Below are 20,453 nucleotides of genomic sequence, written 5' to 3' on the forward strand. Positions count from 1 at the left end.
TCCTCTGGTTCTCTCTCTTTCTATGTTTCGTATCAAATCAATGATTATCTCGATTACTTTATGTCAATTTTCATACATTTTGAAGTGATTTTAGAGCATTAGAAATACAAAAAACTGGAAAACTTAATTATGTGCGATGTCTGGCTTGGTTTGATTCGATTTATGATAGCATATGGATTTATTGAGTGATTTGATACGTTTTAGTTTTTTTTTGCAGGGGAGACAAGATGATCAAAACATTGATGTCGGCAAGAGCTCCTGTATTGGCTGAAAAGTACTCGAAGGAGATAGAAAATGCGCGTCGAGATCTTCGTGCTCTCATCGTCATCAAAAAATGTGCTCCTATCATGTTTTCGTTAGCGTACGTTATTTCTTTTCCTTGCTGCATCGTATGAATTTATAATCACCTAGACATCGATTATGATCTCTGTATAGTTATTTGATTTATAACTTGATGTTACGAAGTCTAGATACTATTTTTGACTTATTGATCGATCGATCTAGTTGAATCGTTATCTTTGCTGGATGATTGACTTGTGTTTCCGAGATCGGTTATGCACAAGCTCGTTAAAGCAGCTTAACCAAAACAAAAGTTATTAAACGCTTCTTAAGATCAACATTGCTTTCAAGTTCTCATATGTAAATTAGTTCGCTCTTCTATTGTTTATCTGGTAAATTGAAACTATATCGATTATAAACTATATTGCTGTTGTACAACAAACAATTTGTATTTGCTGATAATTATTATGAAATTTCTCTCACACACAAAAGGTTAATTAGCTATGTTGTTGTTTTCAGCAAATTTGATTATATTATTTTACATGTACAATTGGATTGTTACTTTGCTAGTCATGCTTGTATATATTTTACTACCACACATTTGTTTGTGCTAAAACAAAACTTATTTGAGAGTTTGCTGTTCTAAGCTAAACAAAGAAAAAAGAAGGAAAAAAAGGAATTAGGCCTTTCTTATTACAGAGAAACTAAACAAGTTGAATTCAGGACATAGATAGGAAACAATGGACAGAGAAAACACTAATGAAACATTGGATTGGTAGAAGTGATGAAGATATATATTTTGAAGAGAGGACATTAATTAGAACTCTTAACATTATAAGATTTAGTTATGGTGTTTTACATTGTGATCAGAGATGATTTATGATCAATCATAATGTATAGCATATTGATTTGAACTGTTAATGATGTGAATTTGTGTGTTCTAATCTTCCTAAAAACTGACACTTTGTTGGGCCAGATTGCATGATGCATGGACTTATGATGCTAACACAAAGAAAGGAGGCCCAAATGGATCAATCAGGAACTACATACATGGAGAAAACACTGGTTTGAAAACTGCAATTGATCTCTGTGGTGAATCTTTATTTGTCCCTCTTCACAATGGTATTTGTCCAATGCCTTTTTATAGTGTTCCTAATAAACTTTGTGTTCATTGATTAATAACAGAAGAAGTGAAGGACAAACATCCAAGAGTTACATACGCTGATCTCTATCAGGTGATTAATTAATTAATTGTTTAAATATCCGCTTAATTACATTACATGCTAATAGCTTCAATTAATTTAGTAGTTACATTCTTAAACTTATGGTATATGGATAACCTATGCTTATTGTTATCCTTGCAACTTTCTGTTCATTCTCCATTCTAACAAGATCCTTTTTTCACTTAAAATTCACTTTTTTTTTTCTTTCTAAAATTATGATGGAATGTTGTTCAGCTTGCTGGAGTTGTTGCAATTGAATTGATAGGAGGCCCCACTATTGACTATGCAGCTGGAAGGAAGGTATAATAAATTAACATTTTAGTAAATTAATTAATAAAGCAGTTTCTTATATTATAACTTCTCCACTGTATACTTGCTTATTCTCCATGTTTTTCTCTAAATCAGGATTCAAAAGAGTCGCATAATGAAGGACTTCTTCCTGATGCCAAAGAAGGTCGGTTTGTGTTCATGGTATTAATTAATTGGATCAAAACATGCATATGAAAATGGAATTCTAAATTCTAAATTTGAGTGTAATTAATCTATAGGTCCATCACATCTCAGGGATGAGTTCTATGGGAAGGGACTATCTGACAAGGATATAGTTGCACTTTCTGCTATTCACAAATTGGTCGGTTTTCCTTCCTTACTTTTTTTTTTTCTTCCATCAAGTTCCACGCCTTTTAACATCAAAAATTGAGTTTTTGGTAAAAACAGGGGTATTGTTTATTTATTAAAATCTATATATAACTTTGACAAATTATATATTCGTTAAAAAATCTATTCATTATCTTCAAATCATTATATATAAACATATTTAAGATAAATTGTAGTTTATGTAAGAAATTTATCACATCATATCATTGATCCGAATGATTCACATATATAAAATTTATTTTTTAGTTGTAGTTTTATTCAATATTGATATTGATAAGAAGGTATTAATGAGTTCTTTTTAAGCATAATATAAAGTGTTAAAGCTATGTATCAATATGATATATTATATAAGTAAAAGGACTAAAATGAAAACTTTGAAGGGGTCTTTTCTGTAAATATACATAACGGTTTGCTACTTTGTGGTGTCACCACTCACAACCCCATTTTTACAAAAGAAATACGAAACCATTAGGTTGAAAATAACCCCATTAATGTTTTCCAGAAAGAAAAGTCTGAAAATAAAAATTATAATACAATCCGTTTGATCAATTGATCTGGAATGCATGCAGGTGAATGCACATCCCGAAAGATCTGGATTTGGTGAAAAACCTTTGAAGTTTGACAACTCTTATTTCGTGTAAGTAAAAATTAAAGATGGATCTTTTTGTATAGAATTAAAATTCATATTTTTTGTTGTTTTTTGATCATAAATTGACTTTATTCTTATCATGTAATGATGAATGAATGAATCAGGGAGCTTCTAAAAGGAGATTCTGATTCTGATGGATCGCTGCAACATGCAACTGGTAAAGCCTTACTGATGACCCAAACTTTCGTACCTATGTTGAGCTTTATGCAAAGGTAAGGTATCATAACTAAGTCTTATATAATATATATATATATAATATCCTGTAAATTATGAGTTTATAATAATAAGGAAGGTTAGGTTGTTTAATTTGTGGGCATATGTACAGGATGAAGATGTATTCTTGAAAGACTATGCTGAATCACACAAAAAGGTCTCTGAGCTTGGTGTCACCCTACCTCTGTCACAGGATGCCTCATTTGAGGCAAGAGGTGCTGTGAATCTTGCTTCCTCTGCAACTTTGGTCTTCCTTAATTTCAGTTCGATGCTTCTAGTTTACATCCAGCAAATCAATAGAAAGTGCAAAGAGTAATCAGTCCCACCCCCACCCCCACCCGTTTATTATATTAGCTATATGATATGATTTTGGAAACAACGTATCGTATGATCATCGCGTAGTAACTTTACTATTCACTGTTATTTCAGGCAAGATGCCCTTTATATGACTTGTTGCTTGCTTTCTCAGTTTTATGTTATAGCCTATATTCATATGTTTTGTTTTTACTTTCTTTACATCTTTTGTATGCCCGTACAAGTGGAGTACACAATTTTTCAAACCACCAAAAAAAAAAGTAAATGAATCCAAATTTGTAAATTGTGTCCATTTTTAACACAGTACGTGGTATAAGTATTTTGATGTTTTTTCAAAATACGAATAATTTGGGGCAATGGGAGAGCTAATATTAGATAGTTTGGATTTAAGTAATTATTGCATCAACTTTGATTTAAAAGAAAAAAATGAATTGGTGGTTAGTGGAGATTATATATTTGCCGACTCTCTTGTTTGATCATGTCATGAAATAGCAAAGTGATTTAAAAAAAAACTAGATTATTACCTACGTGAAACGCAAAGAACATACAAAAATATATATATAAAGTCATAAAAAACCAACATAAAAAAAAAAGATAAAGTAACATAAATAAATTTTGTGTTATTGATTATATTGAAATGTCTAAAAAATAAAACGAAATGTCTGATTATCTGTAATTGACTAATTTTTGAATGACATCTTTATAGACAATATTTTTTGTTTTATTGTTTGGACGACCTTCTTCGTCACATATGAATACTTTCAAGCATTTTTAGGCCGTGTTTGATTTGGTGCTGACCGGGTCCAGTCAGACGTTTTTGTCTAATTCAGTCTGGTCAGAGTGTTTGATTTGTGTAGAGTAGACAGCTGACCCGGTCTCACTCCATAAAACTTATATGACTCGGTCCTTCATAAAATGTTAGCTGACTCGGTCCTAGATGGTTATGTCACGATATTGCCCTTTCCCATATACCATCACATCTGAAAATCAAGTGGTAGGAACCATCGTTTCCGTCGACGGAACGCCCTCCTCAGTTGTCGCGCCTTGGCGTTTCCTTCCTCCGCCGATGCCAGTCCCTCCCGCCTCGCTATCATTTTCTCCTAGTGACGCCTTCAATACACCGCCTTCCACACAGCGCCGTCAGCTCTTCCTCGTTCAAAAAAGAAGTTGATTGATTAAGGTTACAAGAAATTGATTGAGTAAGGTTAATTTTTCGACCTCCACCAGCACCTTCCTCCTCCATCTACCAGCGCTTCCTCCTCCATTTAAGTCGGCCATCCCTGCATCTCCGACTGATAAGTTTAATTTTTCTATTTTTTTTCCTGATACGTGATGTGAAGAATGGAGAAGTTTATTTGAATGCTCTTTTACAAAGTTTCATGATGATGAAACTGGCAATTGGTAGCCAATCGGATGGAATGACAATTGCTTATGGAAGTTATCCGATTATGAGGTACATATCCTTCACCTCTCCTTTTTACTGACCCTGTTATCTTCATGCTTACCACTTGTTTATGAAAAAACCTTGTTAGGAATTGGAAGATTTTACAGCTCCTGTTATCGAATTCCTTTTTACTTGACTAAAAGTTTGAGTAAATTGATTATTGTACTACAGTGGTTCTTCAAAATTTGTTTGAAATTTGATACATTGCATGAGAATTGGAACATGGAAGATTTGATCATTTGTATGCTTATCTTGACTATATGATTTTGTTTGGTAGATTTCTGGGGAAAGTAAAGGCCCAAAAGGTAGAAAAAGAAGAGGTTATTTATGTTTGGAAGTTCTGAAGCACAAAGACATTGGAGGGAGATCACAACCAATTTACCAAAACTGATGTTAACGCTAGTGTGTGATTCTTTATTACTTGTGTATGGAGATTGTGAATTTTACTATCGTATAATCAAATGTTTGGACTTGAGAGAGCCAATTATCCCTCTTTATTTCAAATTGTAGTCATTGTTCATTGTTTAAAAGTTAGAGTTCATTGTTGATGTGTTCTAATAGAAAGAAAAAATTGAGAGTTCAATGTTATAATTGAAAATTTAATGCTATAATAGAAAAATTAAAAATAATAAGATTTTTTTTATAAAATGGTAATTTGTGATGGTACTCAGTTATACGAAATAGAACAGAATGGTAAAATGGTCATTTTTAGTAGTCGGCATGGTCAATCAGATGCATAATCAAACAACATAGTTTCAGTCAAAGACAAATACAGTTACAGCTTCAGACCCAGTCAGACTCTTACTCAGTCAGATCTAACTGAGTCAGTAACAATCAAAATCCCCTTACTTCTCACGCGAGAAGCAGCTATATATAATGTAACACCCAGTTTATTTAATAAATAAATAGATAAAATTTATTAAAGAGTAGTAGCCCTAAAATGTATACTATTCAGTGAGATATTGGTATTAGGAGCTAAATGTTATAATTAATTATGAAGACAGGGGGCTCCGTGGTAATTATTTGGGTTTAATTTATAAGGAAATAAGGTGGAAGGGATGATTATGTCATAATAAAGATATTGGGGGCTGTATAGTAAATTTTGTACCTAAGTTGTAAAGGATTTTAATGCTGAGGGTTTAAATGGTAATTATCGGATTTAATTTGAAGAAGATTTCCGAAGCCAGGGTTGAAAGAGTAAATATTGGATTACATTTGAATAAAAAGGGCATGGAGGGACTATTGTTGCCATTATGGAAAACTCTTGAGTGGAGTCGGGTATAAAGGTTTAAGCAAACCCTAACCCTAAGGAAGATGTGCAGCCGTCACCCTTTTCCCTCCTTATGCCTCCCACCACCGGTTTTCTCCCTTGTCTCTCCGACCAACTAAGCCCGACAAGACCATCGCTACCCCTCCTGCCGTCGGAGTCCGCTGCCATCGTCCTTCCGTTGCTGATGCTGTTTCGTTACCGCCGCATTGTCTCCCTCGTTATGGTTGGACCACCTATTCGCCAACGACTCCACTGCTGCTCATCTTCCATCACCGGCGACGACAACGATTCGTGATTGTCGCTGCTGTCGTTCGTGGTTATGGAGAGCGAACATCTCCCATTTTCCCATCCCGCTTCTGTTCCAACGATGTGCGCCGCTGCTCCGGTCAGCATTTTCCGCTCCTGTCCGCTGTTTCCGTCATCTCGCGTCGCCGCCGCTGCCTGATCTTGCTGCTTTGCTGTTGCCGTTCAGAAGATCGCTACATCTTGCCGACACCCTCCATTAGCCACCTGCCACCGTGAAATGGTGGCTGAGTTTGTGGCCTCGTGAAGCTAGGTTCGTGTTAGGGTGTTGTAGGTGTGTGTTGCGATGGTTAGGACTGTAGGAGAGTCTTTGGCCGGAGATATAAAGAAAGCCCTACTGCCACCACTGTGAGGTGGTGGCTGTCGTCCCAAAATGCTTGCTGTCGCTGCCATGAGCCGCCATGTGGGTGGCTGAAGTGTTTAGTGCAACATGAAGTGTGTGAATGTGTGTTTAGAGTAGCTGGAAGACCGAAAACCGCCACTGCCACCACGTGCCACCGCCGGCCGCCACTAGGTTGCTGGGTTTATGTGTTGTATTAGTGTGTGTGTGATTATTTGGGGTTTTAGCATTGTAAAATGTAACAAAAAAGAAGAGTAATGAAAAGAGAACTGAAAACCACCACCGTAGGGTGGTGGCTGCTGCCTCCTGCCGCCACCGGCCGACGTGTCGGGTGGCGGTGTGCTTTGATGGTGTTTTGACTCGTTTGGATGGTTGGACAAAGGGACTAAGAAACCCTAATGGGCCCAACGAGGCTTAATGGGCTTAATTGTAACGCCCGGGTTTCAGGGCTAAGCATTTTTGTCAATGTAATAGTCTAGGTCAACTCTTGTAACTCTTTTTGAAGTAATAAAGATGAAATATTTGAGTATTATGTGAATTATATGTGTTTATTATTTAATTATAAATGTATAATTAATAAAGAATAAAAATGAGCGTCAACATTAAAGTGTGAGATAATCCCGATATCTCTACATAAAGTTGTAGAATATGTCTCAAGGTTTCCGTGCATATAAGGAACGCCGAAATCCAAGTTATAACGAAGAAGTTATGACCCGTCGAAGTTTCACGACAGAACCGGCACGATACCGGGAAGCGTGAATAGTGAATTTACGATAGAGCGAGATTTAGCCTTAGTGATCTAAACGAAAGTCGTAGAATATGTTAAACTAAGAACATTGATAAAAAGAACGCCCAAATCTGACTTCGTATGAAGAAGTTATGAGATTTTAAACAGACCAATCCTGTCCCGGCTTGTTAAAAACATAACTTTAAAAATAAAGTCAAAATTAGCCGACGGAGTCTAAACGAAAGTTGTAGAGTACGTCTTCACCTACGCGTGGATATAAAGAACGTCAAAAACGGAGTTCGTATGAACGAGTTACAAATTATAATAGCATATTTACGTATTAAAATAAAGTATAAATCATGTATACGTACACATATATATACATATGTATATATCATTAGAAAGGTATCGACGATGCGGTCATTATAAGACTAATGTTGAGTTCTTTCGACATTAGTTTAGTACAAATATCATTAAATCCATTTATAATAGTATTATAGAGGGGTGTTTAGTTGTTTATATAACTAAAAGGTCATTAAGTAATTATGGAGGGTAGTTTTTGAAAATTCAATTAGTATAAATAAGAGCCTTGGTCTCTCATATTTCTTGCACCATTCTCTTGATTCAAGAGTCTTTCTCTCCTTATCCCCCGAGCATTTCGGTCCCTCGTGATTCGACTTCTCTTTCTGTAGCTTAGTATAGTAAGGTGAGCGCTGAAGCGCTGCACGATTCTTTCTTAGAAAGATTCAGCGACGAAGTTCTGCCCCTGCAGAGCCCGACTCCTAGCTAAAACCCCCTTGTAAGTAAGTTATGCTTACCTTATTTTAATATAGCTTATATTTAAAATGAGTATTGTTATTATGAACTTATAATAAATATTTGAGCTATTATTATAACTTATATAAGTGTCGTTATAATATTTTTTTTTAACTACTCGCGGTACGGGGAATCTGGTTTAAAGGGCCGCATAGGGTTGTTGGATTTCAGAAGTGCTATATGCCAAAATGGTCCTGCCCTCCGGTGTTTTATGTCTGGCACCTGTCTGTACATAGTGGTTGGAAAATATTGTTTAACGCTTATATAATAATAATAATACTAAGACTAATAGTTGGTCACGGTAAATATTAGACTAAAATTTAGCGATAATAATGCTAGGTTTCGTCGAAGGAAAATAGAATCGTTAGAAGCAAGCGCTGCCCGATTTTGGAATCATCACCTTAACAAGTGAGTGCATAGTTACTTTCAACTTACACATAGATATGAAGTATTTTATATAAATTACGTGCTATGTGTGCATATTATCTAAATACTTGCTATCTATGCTAGATGAACGTTGTTATACATGTTTTCAATGACTTAAACTGTATATGTATTTTATATCTACGAAAATGTTGGGGTAAAACATGGGTAGATGCAATAGGTGATGTGCGATAAAATGATGAGAGGCCTCGATGTTGATGTTGTTGATTCTGTCATCTAGCGGAGTATGGATGACGACCACGGACTCTTCTAGACAGTCCAGTGGAACACTAGCAGGCTCGCAACCTGTAGGTGTTTGTGAACGATATGTTCACCGGTGTACTCCATCCCCCACATGGTTGCCTTTAGGACATTTATTGTTGAGGAATCCCCTTAGCAGTAGTGTCCGTCCCGATGATGATCCTTAGGCTAGGTCCCTTATGATAGGTGTTTAGGGACGTAAATTGAGGATAACGGGAACGGGTAATCGGGTTATTGTTGATCGATGAAATTAATAAACTTATTTATTGTGGGTTGAAAACCCTATGTGCTCACCAGGCTCCCAAGCCTGACCCACTCAGTTTTATGTATTACAGGTAGTGGCTCATGAGCATAGGTGTGATGTTTTGGACGAGGGATTACGGATATAGGCCTGTAGATATGAAATAATGTAGTAAGGCTTATATTGTACTGTTTATGCTTTTGATCTGTACGAACATGACATCCCGAGTCTTTTAATGAAATACATTTCTATGGAAATGCTTTTGATAAATCTTTAACATATTTTTGTTTTGGGACAAATTCCGCAACACTTTCATTTAAAATGTAACTATGATTTTTAAACAAAGCATAAACAAACCGGTCTTTTCTGGCCGTGATTTTGGGGATGTCACAGTTGGTATTAGAGCGTTAGTTTAAGCGAACTAGGAATTTGTAGGATTTCTAGACTTAAACTTAGAATGCTAAGCGATGATTGTGAGGTGTGAGCACTAGCTTCTTTTAGGAATTGTGCCTAAAATGCTTTTATGTGCTAAATGCTTTGTGCATAATATGCTGTTAATTGTTCGGATCTATGGTCTGTTGCCGACCGGATCTGGAAACCTTATGTGTTTAGGATTCTAAACGTACGACTACGATATTAGAACTAGCATGTAAACGTTTCGGAGTGATAAGGACGATTTAAAACGTCTATCCTAAATAAAGATCTAAATTCACCTTATTCGGTGTATAGATCAAGATGGCAAGGACCCGTAGCGGAAACGTGAACGCAAATGGAGGTAGGAACCAACCCCCAGTGGTTCAGCAAATACCTGTTGTTGAAGAAGTTGCACCTGAGCCAGTCACCATGGCTGGAGTTCAAGCCATGATTCAAGCTATGCTAGCTGAACAAAGGGAAGAAATGAGACGGATGCTCCACGAAAATAGGGACGAACCTACCATACATGTTGAACCGACGGAGCCAGTTCCCGAGCCATCTGAGGAAGGGAACTATAGCCGCCAAGTGACTCAAGTAGGGACTCAAGGTGAGCAAAAGGATGGCCCAGAAGGGAGAAACAACAAGGATGGGCGGATGTACAAAAATTTCTTGGGTGCGAAGCCACCAAGTCTCTCAGGAAGCCCAAAGCCTGTTGAGATTATGGACTGGATCTCCGAGATGGAGATGGTGTTTGAGAGCTGCGACTGCAGCGAGAAGCAGAAGACTGTCTTCGCTGTGAGACAATTGAAAACTGGAGTCTTGAGCTGGTGGAAGCTATTGGCAGATACAATGCCACGGGGAGAAGCTCTGAAAATGTCATGGGATGAGTTCTTGGAACAACTGAAGGCGCAGTACTGTTCAGAGATAGACCTGATTGATCTGAACAATGAGTTCCAAAATTTGAAGAAGGGGAGAATGAGCATCGATGACTATGTTGCTGCATTTACGGAAAAGATGAAGTTGTTTCCATACCTAGTGCCAACCGAACTTTCCAAAATTGAGAAATTCGCAAACGGACTGCCGGCTGACTTTGGCCCAACAGTCAAGATGACAACCACTCTGAAATCAGTTGTTCGAGCAGCTAAGAACGTGGAGACCCAACAAAAGGAAAGAGGTCTGGAGAGGGCTGAGGTTGGTGAGAAACAGAAGTTCAATGGATCCTCGAAGTCCAACAAGAAGAGTAGATTCTCGAAGTCTGGTTCGAGGGGAGGAGGATCAGAAGCGAAGTGGTGTGACAAGTGCAAGAAGAAGCACTCTGGGAAGTGTGACGGAGGGGTCACTTGTTACAAGTGCGGAAAGCCTAGGCACTACGCCAATGAATGCACCCTCAACTAGAAAGCCTGTTATGGGTGCAATGAAGAAGGGCACATTTTGAAAGACTGCCCGAAGAAGAAGGAGACAGGAAGACCCAACATACCACCGAAGCCGAAGGCGAGAGCCTTCCAGATGACGCTCGAGGCTGCAAAGGAGGCAGCAGACGTCGCTTCAGGTACCTTTCTTGTAAATGGTTTGCCTGCAAATATACTATTTGATTCCGGAGCCAACTACTCCTTTGTGTCGCATAAATTTGGTGGGAAATTAGCATTGCCTGTAGAAAAACTAGATAATGCCCTGATTGTAGAAGTTGCCAGTGGCAAATTCGTACCTGTTAGTAATCGTATTAGGAACATCGTCATTGACCTAAACGGAAACGAATTCCACGATGAGCTATTACCCATAGAGTTAAACGGTTTCGACATCGTTTTGGGTATGGATTGGCTTAGCGCCTACGATGCTGAGATTCAATGCTGAAAGAAGATAGTAAAGGTAAACCCACCCGGAAAAGAATCATTTATGGTGTATGGGGACAAACGCAGAGTGAATTCTGGAATCATCTCCCTGATGAAAGCCAGGAAATGTTTGTCCAAAGGATGTGCATCATACTTGGCATTCGTAATCGATGCCAAGAAGGAGAAGAAAGAGGTGCAGAATATACCGGTTGTGTGTGATTATCCGGAAGTCTTTCCCGAAGATCTTCCTGGATTACCACCTGATAGGCAAGTGGAGTTTCGTATAGACTTGTTACTAGGAACAACACCGATAGCAAAGGCACCTTACCGATTAACACCGACGGAGATGAAGGAGCTCATGACGCAACTTCAGGAGCTGTTGGACAACGGTTTTATTCGACCTAGTTCATCACCCTGGGGAGCTCCGGTGTTATTCGTGAAGAAGAAGGACGGAAGTATGAGAATGTGTATAGACTACCGAGAGTTGAATAAGGCAACGGTGAAGAACAAGTATCCATTTCCGAGGATTGATGACCTATTCGATCAGCTGCAAGGTTCGAGCTACTTCTCAAAGATCGATCTTAGGTCAGGATATCATCAGCTAAAGGTGAGAAAGCAGGATATTGAGAAGACTGCATTCAGAACGAGATATGGACACTACGAGTTCTTAGTTATGTCATTCGGGCTAACCAATGCTCCCGCAGCATTCATGGATTTGATGAATAGGGTTTGTAAACCATTCCTCGATAAATCCGTGATAGTGTTCATCGACGACATTCTCATCTACTCGAAAAGCCAAGAGGAGCATGGCAAGCTTCTACGGGAAGTATTAGAAGTGTTGAAGAAGGAGAAGCTTTTTGCAAAGTTCTCCAAATGCGACTTTTGGATACGGGAAGTCCAATTCTTGGGTCATGTTGTTAACTAGGAGGGAATAATGGTTGACCCCGCAAAGATCGAGGCTGTAATGAAGTGGGAACGTCCAAAGAGTCCCACGGAGATTCGAAGCTTTCTAGGATTAGCCGGATATTATCGACGATTTATCCAAGGCTTTTCTTCAATGGCTGCTCCATTAACAGCTTTGACTCATAAAGGAGCTACGTATACGTGGAGTGAGAAACATGATGAGGCATTCGAGAAGCTAAAGAAGAAGTTATGTGAAGCACCGATACTTTCTCTACCCGATGGAGTCGAAGATTTCGCGGTTTATAGTGACGCTTCTGGAGTCGGGTTGGGTTGTGTTCTGACCCGAAGAGAAAAGGTGATAGCATACGCATCTCGACAATTGAAAGAGCACGAAAAGAACTACCCCACTCATGATCTGGAGTTGGCAGCGGTAGTTTTTGCCTTAAAGATATGGAGGCATTACCTCTACGACACGAAGTGCAAGCTCTTCACTGATCATAAGAGTCTCCAGTATCTCTTTAATCAGAAGGAGTTGAACATGAGGCAACGACGCTGGCTAGAACTTCTCAAGGACTACGACTGTGAGATACTTTACCACCCAGGTAAAGCAAATATTGTTGCTGATGCTCTCAGTCGGAAAGTCAATCTGGAAAGGAAAAGGCCAAGAGCGTTAAGAATTGAAGTCGACTCGACGATTGTGGAAAGTATCAGGAAAGCTCAAGAAGAAGCTTTAGAGAAAAATGACCGAAAGGAAGAACGTTAGTGTTTGGTACAAACAGTCGACAACTGAAGGTATTCCAAGATTGAATTTGGGTACCTAAGACGGGAGGAATAAGAGATCTTCTGATGGAAGAAGCACACAAAACCATGTACTCGATTCATCCCGGTAGCACTAAAATGTATAGGGACCTAAAACCCTACTACTGGTGGCCGACGATGAAGCTCGATGTTGCGAAGTATGTGGCCGAGTGCGTAACATGTGCGAGGGTTAAGGCACAACATCAGAAACCGTATGGGAGTTTGGAACCTTTACCTGTAGCCATGGGTAAATGGGAAGACATCACCATGGATTTTGCGACTAAACTGCCCAGGACGAAGAACGGTCACGACATGATTTGGGTAGTCGTGGATCGTTTCACCAAGAGTGCACACTTCATAGCAGCCAACGAGAAGTGGTCTATGGATAAGCTCGCAAATGCTTACGTGAAGGAAATTGTAAGACTTCACGGTGTCCCTCTTACGATTGTATCAGATCGTGATAGTCGTTTCACGTCAAGGTTTTGGAGGAGTCTACAAGAGGAGTTAGGTACAAAGTTGTGTTTGAGTACTGCTTATCATCCGCAAACTGATGGTCAGAGCGAAAGAACGATTCAGACGCTGGAAGATATGCTGAGAGCATGTACCCTCGAATTCCAAGGGAATTGGGACGAGCACTTACCTCTGGTAGAATTTTCCTACAACAATAGTTTTCACTCGAGCATCAAGATGGCTCCTTATCAAGCCTTGTATGGGCAGAAGTGTCGTACGCCGTCTTGTTGGCTTGAAGCCGGAGAGAAGCAGTTTATAGGCCCCGAGATAGTCCATGAGACTGCTGAGAAGTTGAAGGTGATTAGGGAAAGGATGTTAGCAGCCCAGGATCGTCAGAAGAGCTATGCTGACAAGAAAAGACGACCGATAACTTTCGAAGTTGGGGATTCCGTTTTGCTTAAAGTCTCACCGTGGAAGGGACTTATACGATTTGGGAAACGAGGAAAGTTGAGTCCAAGGTTTATTGGACCGTTCAAAGTTCTTCAGAAGATAGGGAACCAAGCTTACAAGCTGGAATTGCCCGAAGAACTCAATGGTATTCATAACACCTTCCATGTGTGTTATTTGAGGAAATTCACGGGAGATGTTCCTGACATAATTCCAATCTTAGAGTTAAGGATGGATGAAAATAAAAGGTTGATCGACGAGCCTGAGGCAATTGTTGACCGTAAGACTAAGAAGTTACGACGCAAGATGGTCGACTTGGTACTAGTCCGATGGAAACATTCGAATGGGCCGAATCTCACTTGGGAAACAGAGGATGACATGATGAGTCGCTATCCACATCTATTTGCTGATGCATGATTCCGGGACGGAATCATCCTAAGGGGGAGAGAATTGTAACGCCCGGGATTCAGGGCTAAGCATTTTTGTCAATGTAATAGTCTAGGTCAACTCTTGTAACTCTATTTGAAGTAATAAAGATGAAATATTTGAGTATTATGTGAATTATATGTGTTTATTATTTAATTATAAATGTATAATTAATAAAGAATAAAAATGAGCGTCAAAATTAAAGTGTGAGATAATCCCGATATCTCTACATAAAGTTGTAGAATATGTCTCAAGGTTTCCGTGCATATAAGGAACGCCGAAATCCAAGTTATAACGAAGAAGTTATGACCCGTCGAAGTTTCACGACAGAACCGGCACGATACCGGGAAGCGTGAATAGTGAATTTACGATAGAGCGAGATTTAGCCTTAGTGATCTAAACGAAAGTCGTAGAATATGTTAAACTAAGAACATTGATAAAAAGAACGCCCAAATCTGACTTCGTATGAAGAAGTTATGAGATTTTAAACAGACCAATCCTGTCCCGGCTTGTTAAAAATATAACTTTAAAAATAAAGTCAAAATTAGCCGACGGAGTCTAAACGAAAGTTGTAGAGTACGTCTTCACCTACGCGTGGATATAAAGAACGTCAAAAACGGAGTTCGTATGAACGAGTTACAAATTATAATAGCATATTTACGTATTAAAATAAAGTATAAATCATGTATACGTACACATATATATACATATGTATATATCATTAGAAAGGTATCGACGATGCGGTCATTATAAGACTAATGTTGAGTTCTTTCGACATTAGTTTAGTACAAATATCATTAAATCCATTTATAATAGTATTATAGAGGGGTGTTTAGTTGTTTATATAACTAAAAGGTCATTAAGTAATTATGGAGGGTAGTTTTTGAAAATTCAATTAGTATAAATAAGAGCCTTGGTCTCTCATATTTCTTGCACCATTCTCTTGATTCAAGAGTCTTTCTCTCCTTATCCCCCGAGCATTTCGGTCCCTCGTGATTCGACTTCTCTTTCTGTAGCTTAGTATAGTAAGGTGAGCGCTGAAGCGCTGCACGATTCTTTCTTAGAAAGATTCAGCGACGAAGTTCTGCCCCTGCAGAGCCCGACTCCTAGCTAAAACCCCCTTGTAAGTAAGTTATGCTTACCTTATTTTAATATAGCTTATATTTAAAATTAGTATTCTTATTATGAACTTATAATAAATATTTGATCTATTATTATAACTTATATAAGTGTCGTTATAATATTTTTTTTAAGTACTCGCGGTACGGGGAATCTGGTTTAAAGGGCCGCATAGGGTTGTTGGATTTCAGAAGTGCTATATGCCAAAATGGTCCTGCCCTCCGGTGTTTTATGTCTGGCCCCTGTCTGTACATAGTGGTTGGAAAATATTGTTTAACGCTTATATAATAATAATAATAATACTAAGACTAATAGTTGGTCACAGTAAATATTAGACTAAAATTTAGCGATAATAATGCTAGGTTTCGTCGAAGGAAAATAGAATCGTTAGAAGCAAGCGCTGCCCGATTTTGGAATCATCACCTTAACAAGTGAGTGCATAGTTACTTTCAACTTACACATAGATATGAAGTATTTTATATAAATTACATGCTATGTGTGCATATTATCTGAATACTTGCTATCTATGCTAGATGAACGTTGTTATACATGTTTTCAATGACTTAAACTGTATATGTATTTTATATCTACGAAAATGTTGGGGTAAAACATGGGTAGATGCAATAGGTGATGTGTGATAAAATGATGAGAGGCCTCGATGTTAATGTTGTTGATTCTGTCATCTAGCGGAGTATGGATGACGACCACAGACTCTTCTAGACAGTCCAGTGGAATACTAGCATGCTCGCAACCTGTAGGTGTTTGTGAACGATATGTTCACCGGTGTACTCCATCCCCCACATGGTTGCCTTTAGGACATTTATTGCTGAGGAATCCCCTTAGCAGTAGTGTCCGTCCCGATGATGATCCTTAGGCTAGGTCCCTTATGATAGGTGTTTAGGGACGTAAAGTGAGGATAACGGGAACGGGTAATCGGGTTATTGTTGATCGATGAAATTAATAAACTTATTTATTGTGGGTTGAAAACCCTATGTGCTCACCAGGCTCCCAAGCCTGACCCACTCAGTTTTATGTATTACAGGTAGTGGCGCATGAGCATAGGTGTGATGTTTTGGACGAGGGATTACGGATATAGGCCTGTAGATATGAAATAATGTAGTAAGGCTTATATTGTACTATTTATGCTTTTGATCTGTACGAACATGACATCCCGAGTCTTTTAATGAAATACATTTCTATGGAAATGCTTTTGATAAATCTTTATCATATTTTTGTTTTGGGACAAATTCCGCAACACTTTCATTTAAAATGTAACTCTGATTTTTAAACAAAGCATAAACAAACCGGTCTTTTCTGGCCGTGATTTTGGGGATGTCACATTAATAAACCCTAATGGGCCTAGTGAAACCCTAATGGGTCTAATGGACCCTAATTAACCTAAGGAAAACCCTAATGGGCTTAAGGAAATAGCTATCGGACCTATTGGGCTAAGATGTGTTAGAAACCCTAATTAGGGTTTGAAAAACCCTAATGCAATGAAACCCTAATTTGGGACTTATCGGGACTGCATCAGAATTATTTAATGAACTTAAATTATTAATTAGTAATCATTTACAATCAACCTAAGTTAATATTGGACTTAATGGATTAAGTCCTTAATGGGTTAAGTAGGACAACTTAACCCTAATCGTCATTTTATGTGAAACCCTAATTTCGCTTGGGTTTATTGTTGGGCCTTTCTATTGGGCCTTGATGATTGGATTACTAATGGGCCATCCAAGAATAATCAAATGGACTAGAGAAATTAGTTGTGCTTTAGGGTAAGGCCCATATGAGGAATTCAACCCAATTTGGAAAATTGTGCCATAGATGGGCCATAGTTTGGGCCTTTATGATTATGTGATAGTGGACCATTAGAATATTGAATGTTGGACTGGACTAAATGGTTGGGCCTTATGGTAAGACCTTATAAAGGTTTGGGCCCAATTTGGAAAATTGGGCCATATGTTGGGCTTTGAGCCATAGTTGGACTTTTGGGACTTTGGATTGGGCCTCAAGCTTGAATCAAGCCAAGTTAGGGGTAGAGTAGTATTTTACCCCCAAGCATGGACTTATGGTTATGTATTGGAACCCAATTATTAATTGGGTGTTATTTTGGTGTTGACAGTTCGGGAATCTGTCAGCCAGCAGCTGGGGTTGAGTCTGCGAGACTTCAACAGTGTGGGATTGTGTCTACGGGACTTCAGCAGTGTGAGGTGAACTACCTTCCAGTAGCGGTGGGTCTACGGTCACAATGCCGGCCCACCAGTAGGAGTTGTATGTTAGATGATTGTCTTTGTGATATTCATCTATGTTTGCTACCACATGATATGTTTATGTGTTAGCATGATATGTTATATGTGATAGTAGTAGTAGGGGGAGAATAGTCCCCAAGGTCGGTCTTTAGGACCGAAGGATAGGTCGGGCACCCCAAAATTGTCTGACAGTATGCTTATGTTATGTTATTATGTGGTAGTAGTAGGAGGTGAAATAGTCCTCGTATGTCGGTCGTAAGGACCGACGGGTAAGACAAGCACCCCACAATGGCTTGACCTGGGTAAGTCAAGTACCCCAAAATGGCTTGACCTAGGTAGTCAGGCACTACAGAATTGCCTGGTAGTATATGTGTGTTATATGGTAGTGGTAGGGGTGAAATAGTCCCCGGTAGTCGGGCAAAATAGACCGACGGGTAAGTCAAGCACCCCAGAATGGCTTGACCTGGGTAAGTCAAGCACCCTAGAATGGCCTGACAGTATGTTATTGTATGGTGTGTGGTATGATGGGGGAACTCACTAAGCTTCGTGCTTACGGTTTACAGTTTTGGTTTCAGGTACTCGTTTTCAAAGGAAAGGAGCCGGCTTGTTCGCAACGCATCACATATGTTTTCCGCACATGAGATCTTTAGGATTACACTCTGATATGGTTTTATGATAATATGTTTTGATTACTGACACTTTGGTTTGACACGAGATATTGTTATGAATGTTTTTATACTGATGGTTTTATGTAATAACTTATTTAAAAATGAAAATTTTGGCCTTGAATTTTGGGATGTCACAAGTTGGTATCAGAGCCTTGGTTTGAGGGATTCAGACACACTCTCGGGTGTGTCTGAACTCAAACTAAGGACTTGGTATGAAAATTTTAAAAAGTAAAACCATTTTATAAAAAGGAGTTTGAAAAGAGAAAAGAACTTTGAAAAGAATAAGGTGTGTGATGCGTGCAATCATCCGAGCTCAAGTAAGTTTTCCCAAGATACCCATACATGTTATGTTATAATATGATATGATTATGAGAACTACATGCTAGATTAGGGCTAAGGATCTAGGAGGATGCCTTATATGCATATTGTATGTGCTTGTAGAGTTGCATGCTAGTACTAATCAGTCAGTAATAGGATAACCTGTTTAGGTTATGATTGATCGTAGGAGCCTTTGAATTGCATGTACAGATTCCTGATTAGAGGATAGAATGATTTGATTGGAATATGATGTTTAGATTTTCCATTGTCTGAATGCTGTTTGCTTTGTGCTTTGTGGGACTCTTAGTGATGTGAGTTACCTACTAAGTGAATATGCTAAGTCACATGGGACATAAGCCGGATAATCTCAGAGTGATGGACTTGACCCTATTGCACAACTCTTGTCTGAGTCCAACCATTCTATGGATGGGTCTTTTACTCAAAGGATTATCTGATCTCTTTTGCATGTGACTATATTCACGAGGTAGCTAGTTGATATTACTAGGAATCTTTCAGCAGCTGAGGATGGGGTGAGTCGGGAACCTAGGAAAGCCTAGGATATGTTTCTGTGGGTTAGTAGTGAGGCTCAATGAGACTTGGGTGTACTAGTTGAGGAAGTGACTTGGAGGATCCAGGAGGATTGCTGAGGAAAGTATGGATAGTATGGAAGGTAGTATTGGGCCCGTACTACTGAAAGCACATGATCCATACTCGAATCAGTGAGAGTCTTGGAAAATCTGAGAAGCTTTGGGGAGGAGTTTGTGACCTGGTTTGGGGACAGAGGATGTTCCAGTCGTTACAGCTTAGCCATTGGCAAGTGAGCTAGTGAGCGTGACAGGGTGTCAAACCCTGGAGGATATGACTTTTAAGTCCGAGGATGTGAGATCGATTTGGAGCACCCTGTAAGAGAGGTTTGTGCCAGGTGCGTATATTAGAGGGTCACGGGAAGAGACCCATGACTTCTGATCATTAAGTGAAAGGCCAGCAGGGCCGGAGTCAGTGCACAAGGGAGTTTGTCGCTCTAAGGGTTTAGGCTGCTACAAATGTGGCAGGGTTGATCATGTCACCTGGAGGTGATTAGGATTCATCCAGATGTTGCGGGTATGCCATCTTCTACTACTATTAGATGGATGTTAAAAATACGTATCGCTTTGGGATTGCGAGTGAGTTTGGATAAGTTGGATCTCGGGTCGGTTTTCTACTAGTGTTTGGGTTATCAAGGATCCTATATGCCATCCTGCATGCCGAAAAGTCCTTGATGAACCCACAGAAGGACGTACCTTGCGGAGTGGGTTCCGCATGGGCTGTTATCATTCCGGATCTTTGTCAAGATTTGTGCAGGAGTATTATTTAGAGGATACTCGGTCTAGGTTAGAGCGATAGTTCTTCAGTGAAGTCAGCGGCCAGTGGTTCTACCATGGTTCAGGAATGGTCGACAATTGTCTATGGATGAACTTTGGAGTTCAAGGCACTACAGTTTCTAGGACTAGACTGGTAACATGAAGAGGGTAGTGTCAGTTGCGGGTGTTAGGTGCATAAGTGGTTGGTCATCGAATGTTCAAGAGAATTGTATTTTCGCACAGGCTGTGATTCGGTTAGAGTTCTGTGGTGCTGCAAGATTGGAAGGGGGAATGAGGATTCGTCAGCCAGAGTGAAGATTAAGTC

At 39.1% G+C, this 20,453-nt stretch overlaps 1 protein-coding gene across 1 annotated transcript; it reads left to right on the forward strand.

Moving 5' to 3' along the window:
* The first annotated feature begins 229 nt into the window (after positions 1-229).
* On the forward strand, positions 230-3,342 carry LOC111915410 (probable L-ascorbate peroxidase 3, peroxisomal). The gene is given in 10 exon segments (XM_052770057.1): positions 230-361; positions 1,256-1,371; positions 1,465-1,514; positions 1,737-1,802; positions 1,908-1,956; positions 2,051-2,133; positions 2,729-2,796; positions 2,913-2,968; positions 2,971-3,020; positions 3,134-3,342. Coding segments are annotated over 10 exon segments (861 nt in total). The 5' UTR covers positions 230-242; the 3' UTR covers positions 3,338-3,342.
* The last annotated feature ends 17,111 nt before the right edge of the window (positions 3,343-20,453 follow it).

The sequence above is a fragment of the Lactuca sativa genome, chromosome 3 (genome assembly GCF_002870075.4).
Source record: "Lactuca sativa cultivar Salinas chromosome 3, Lsat_Salinas_v11, whole genome shotgun sequence".
Lineage (NCBI taxonomy): Eukaryota > Viridiplantae > Streptophyta > Magnoliopsida > Asterales > Asteraceae > Lactuca > Lactuca sativa.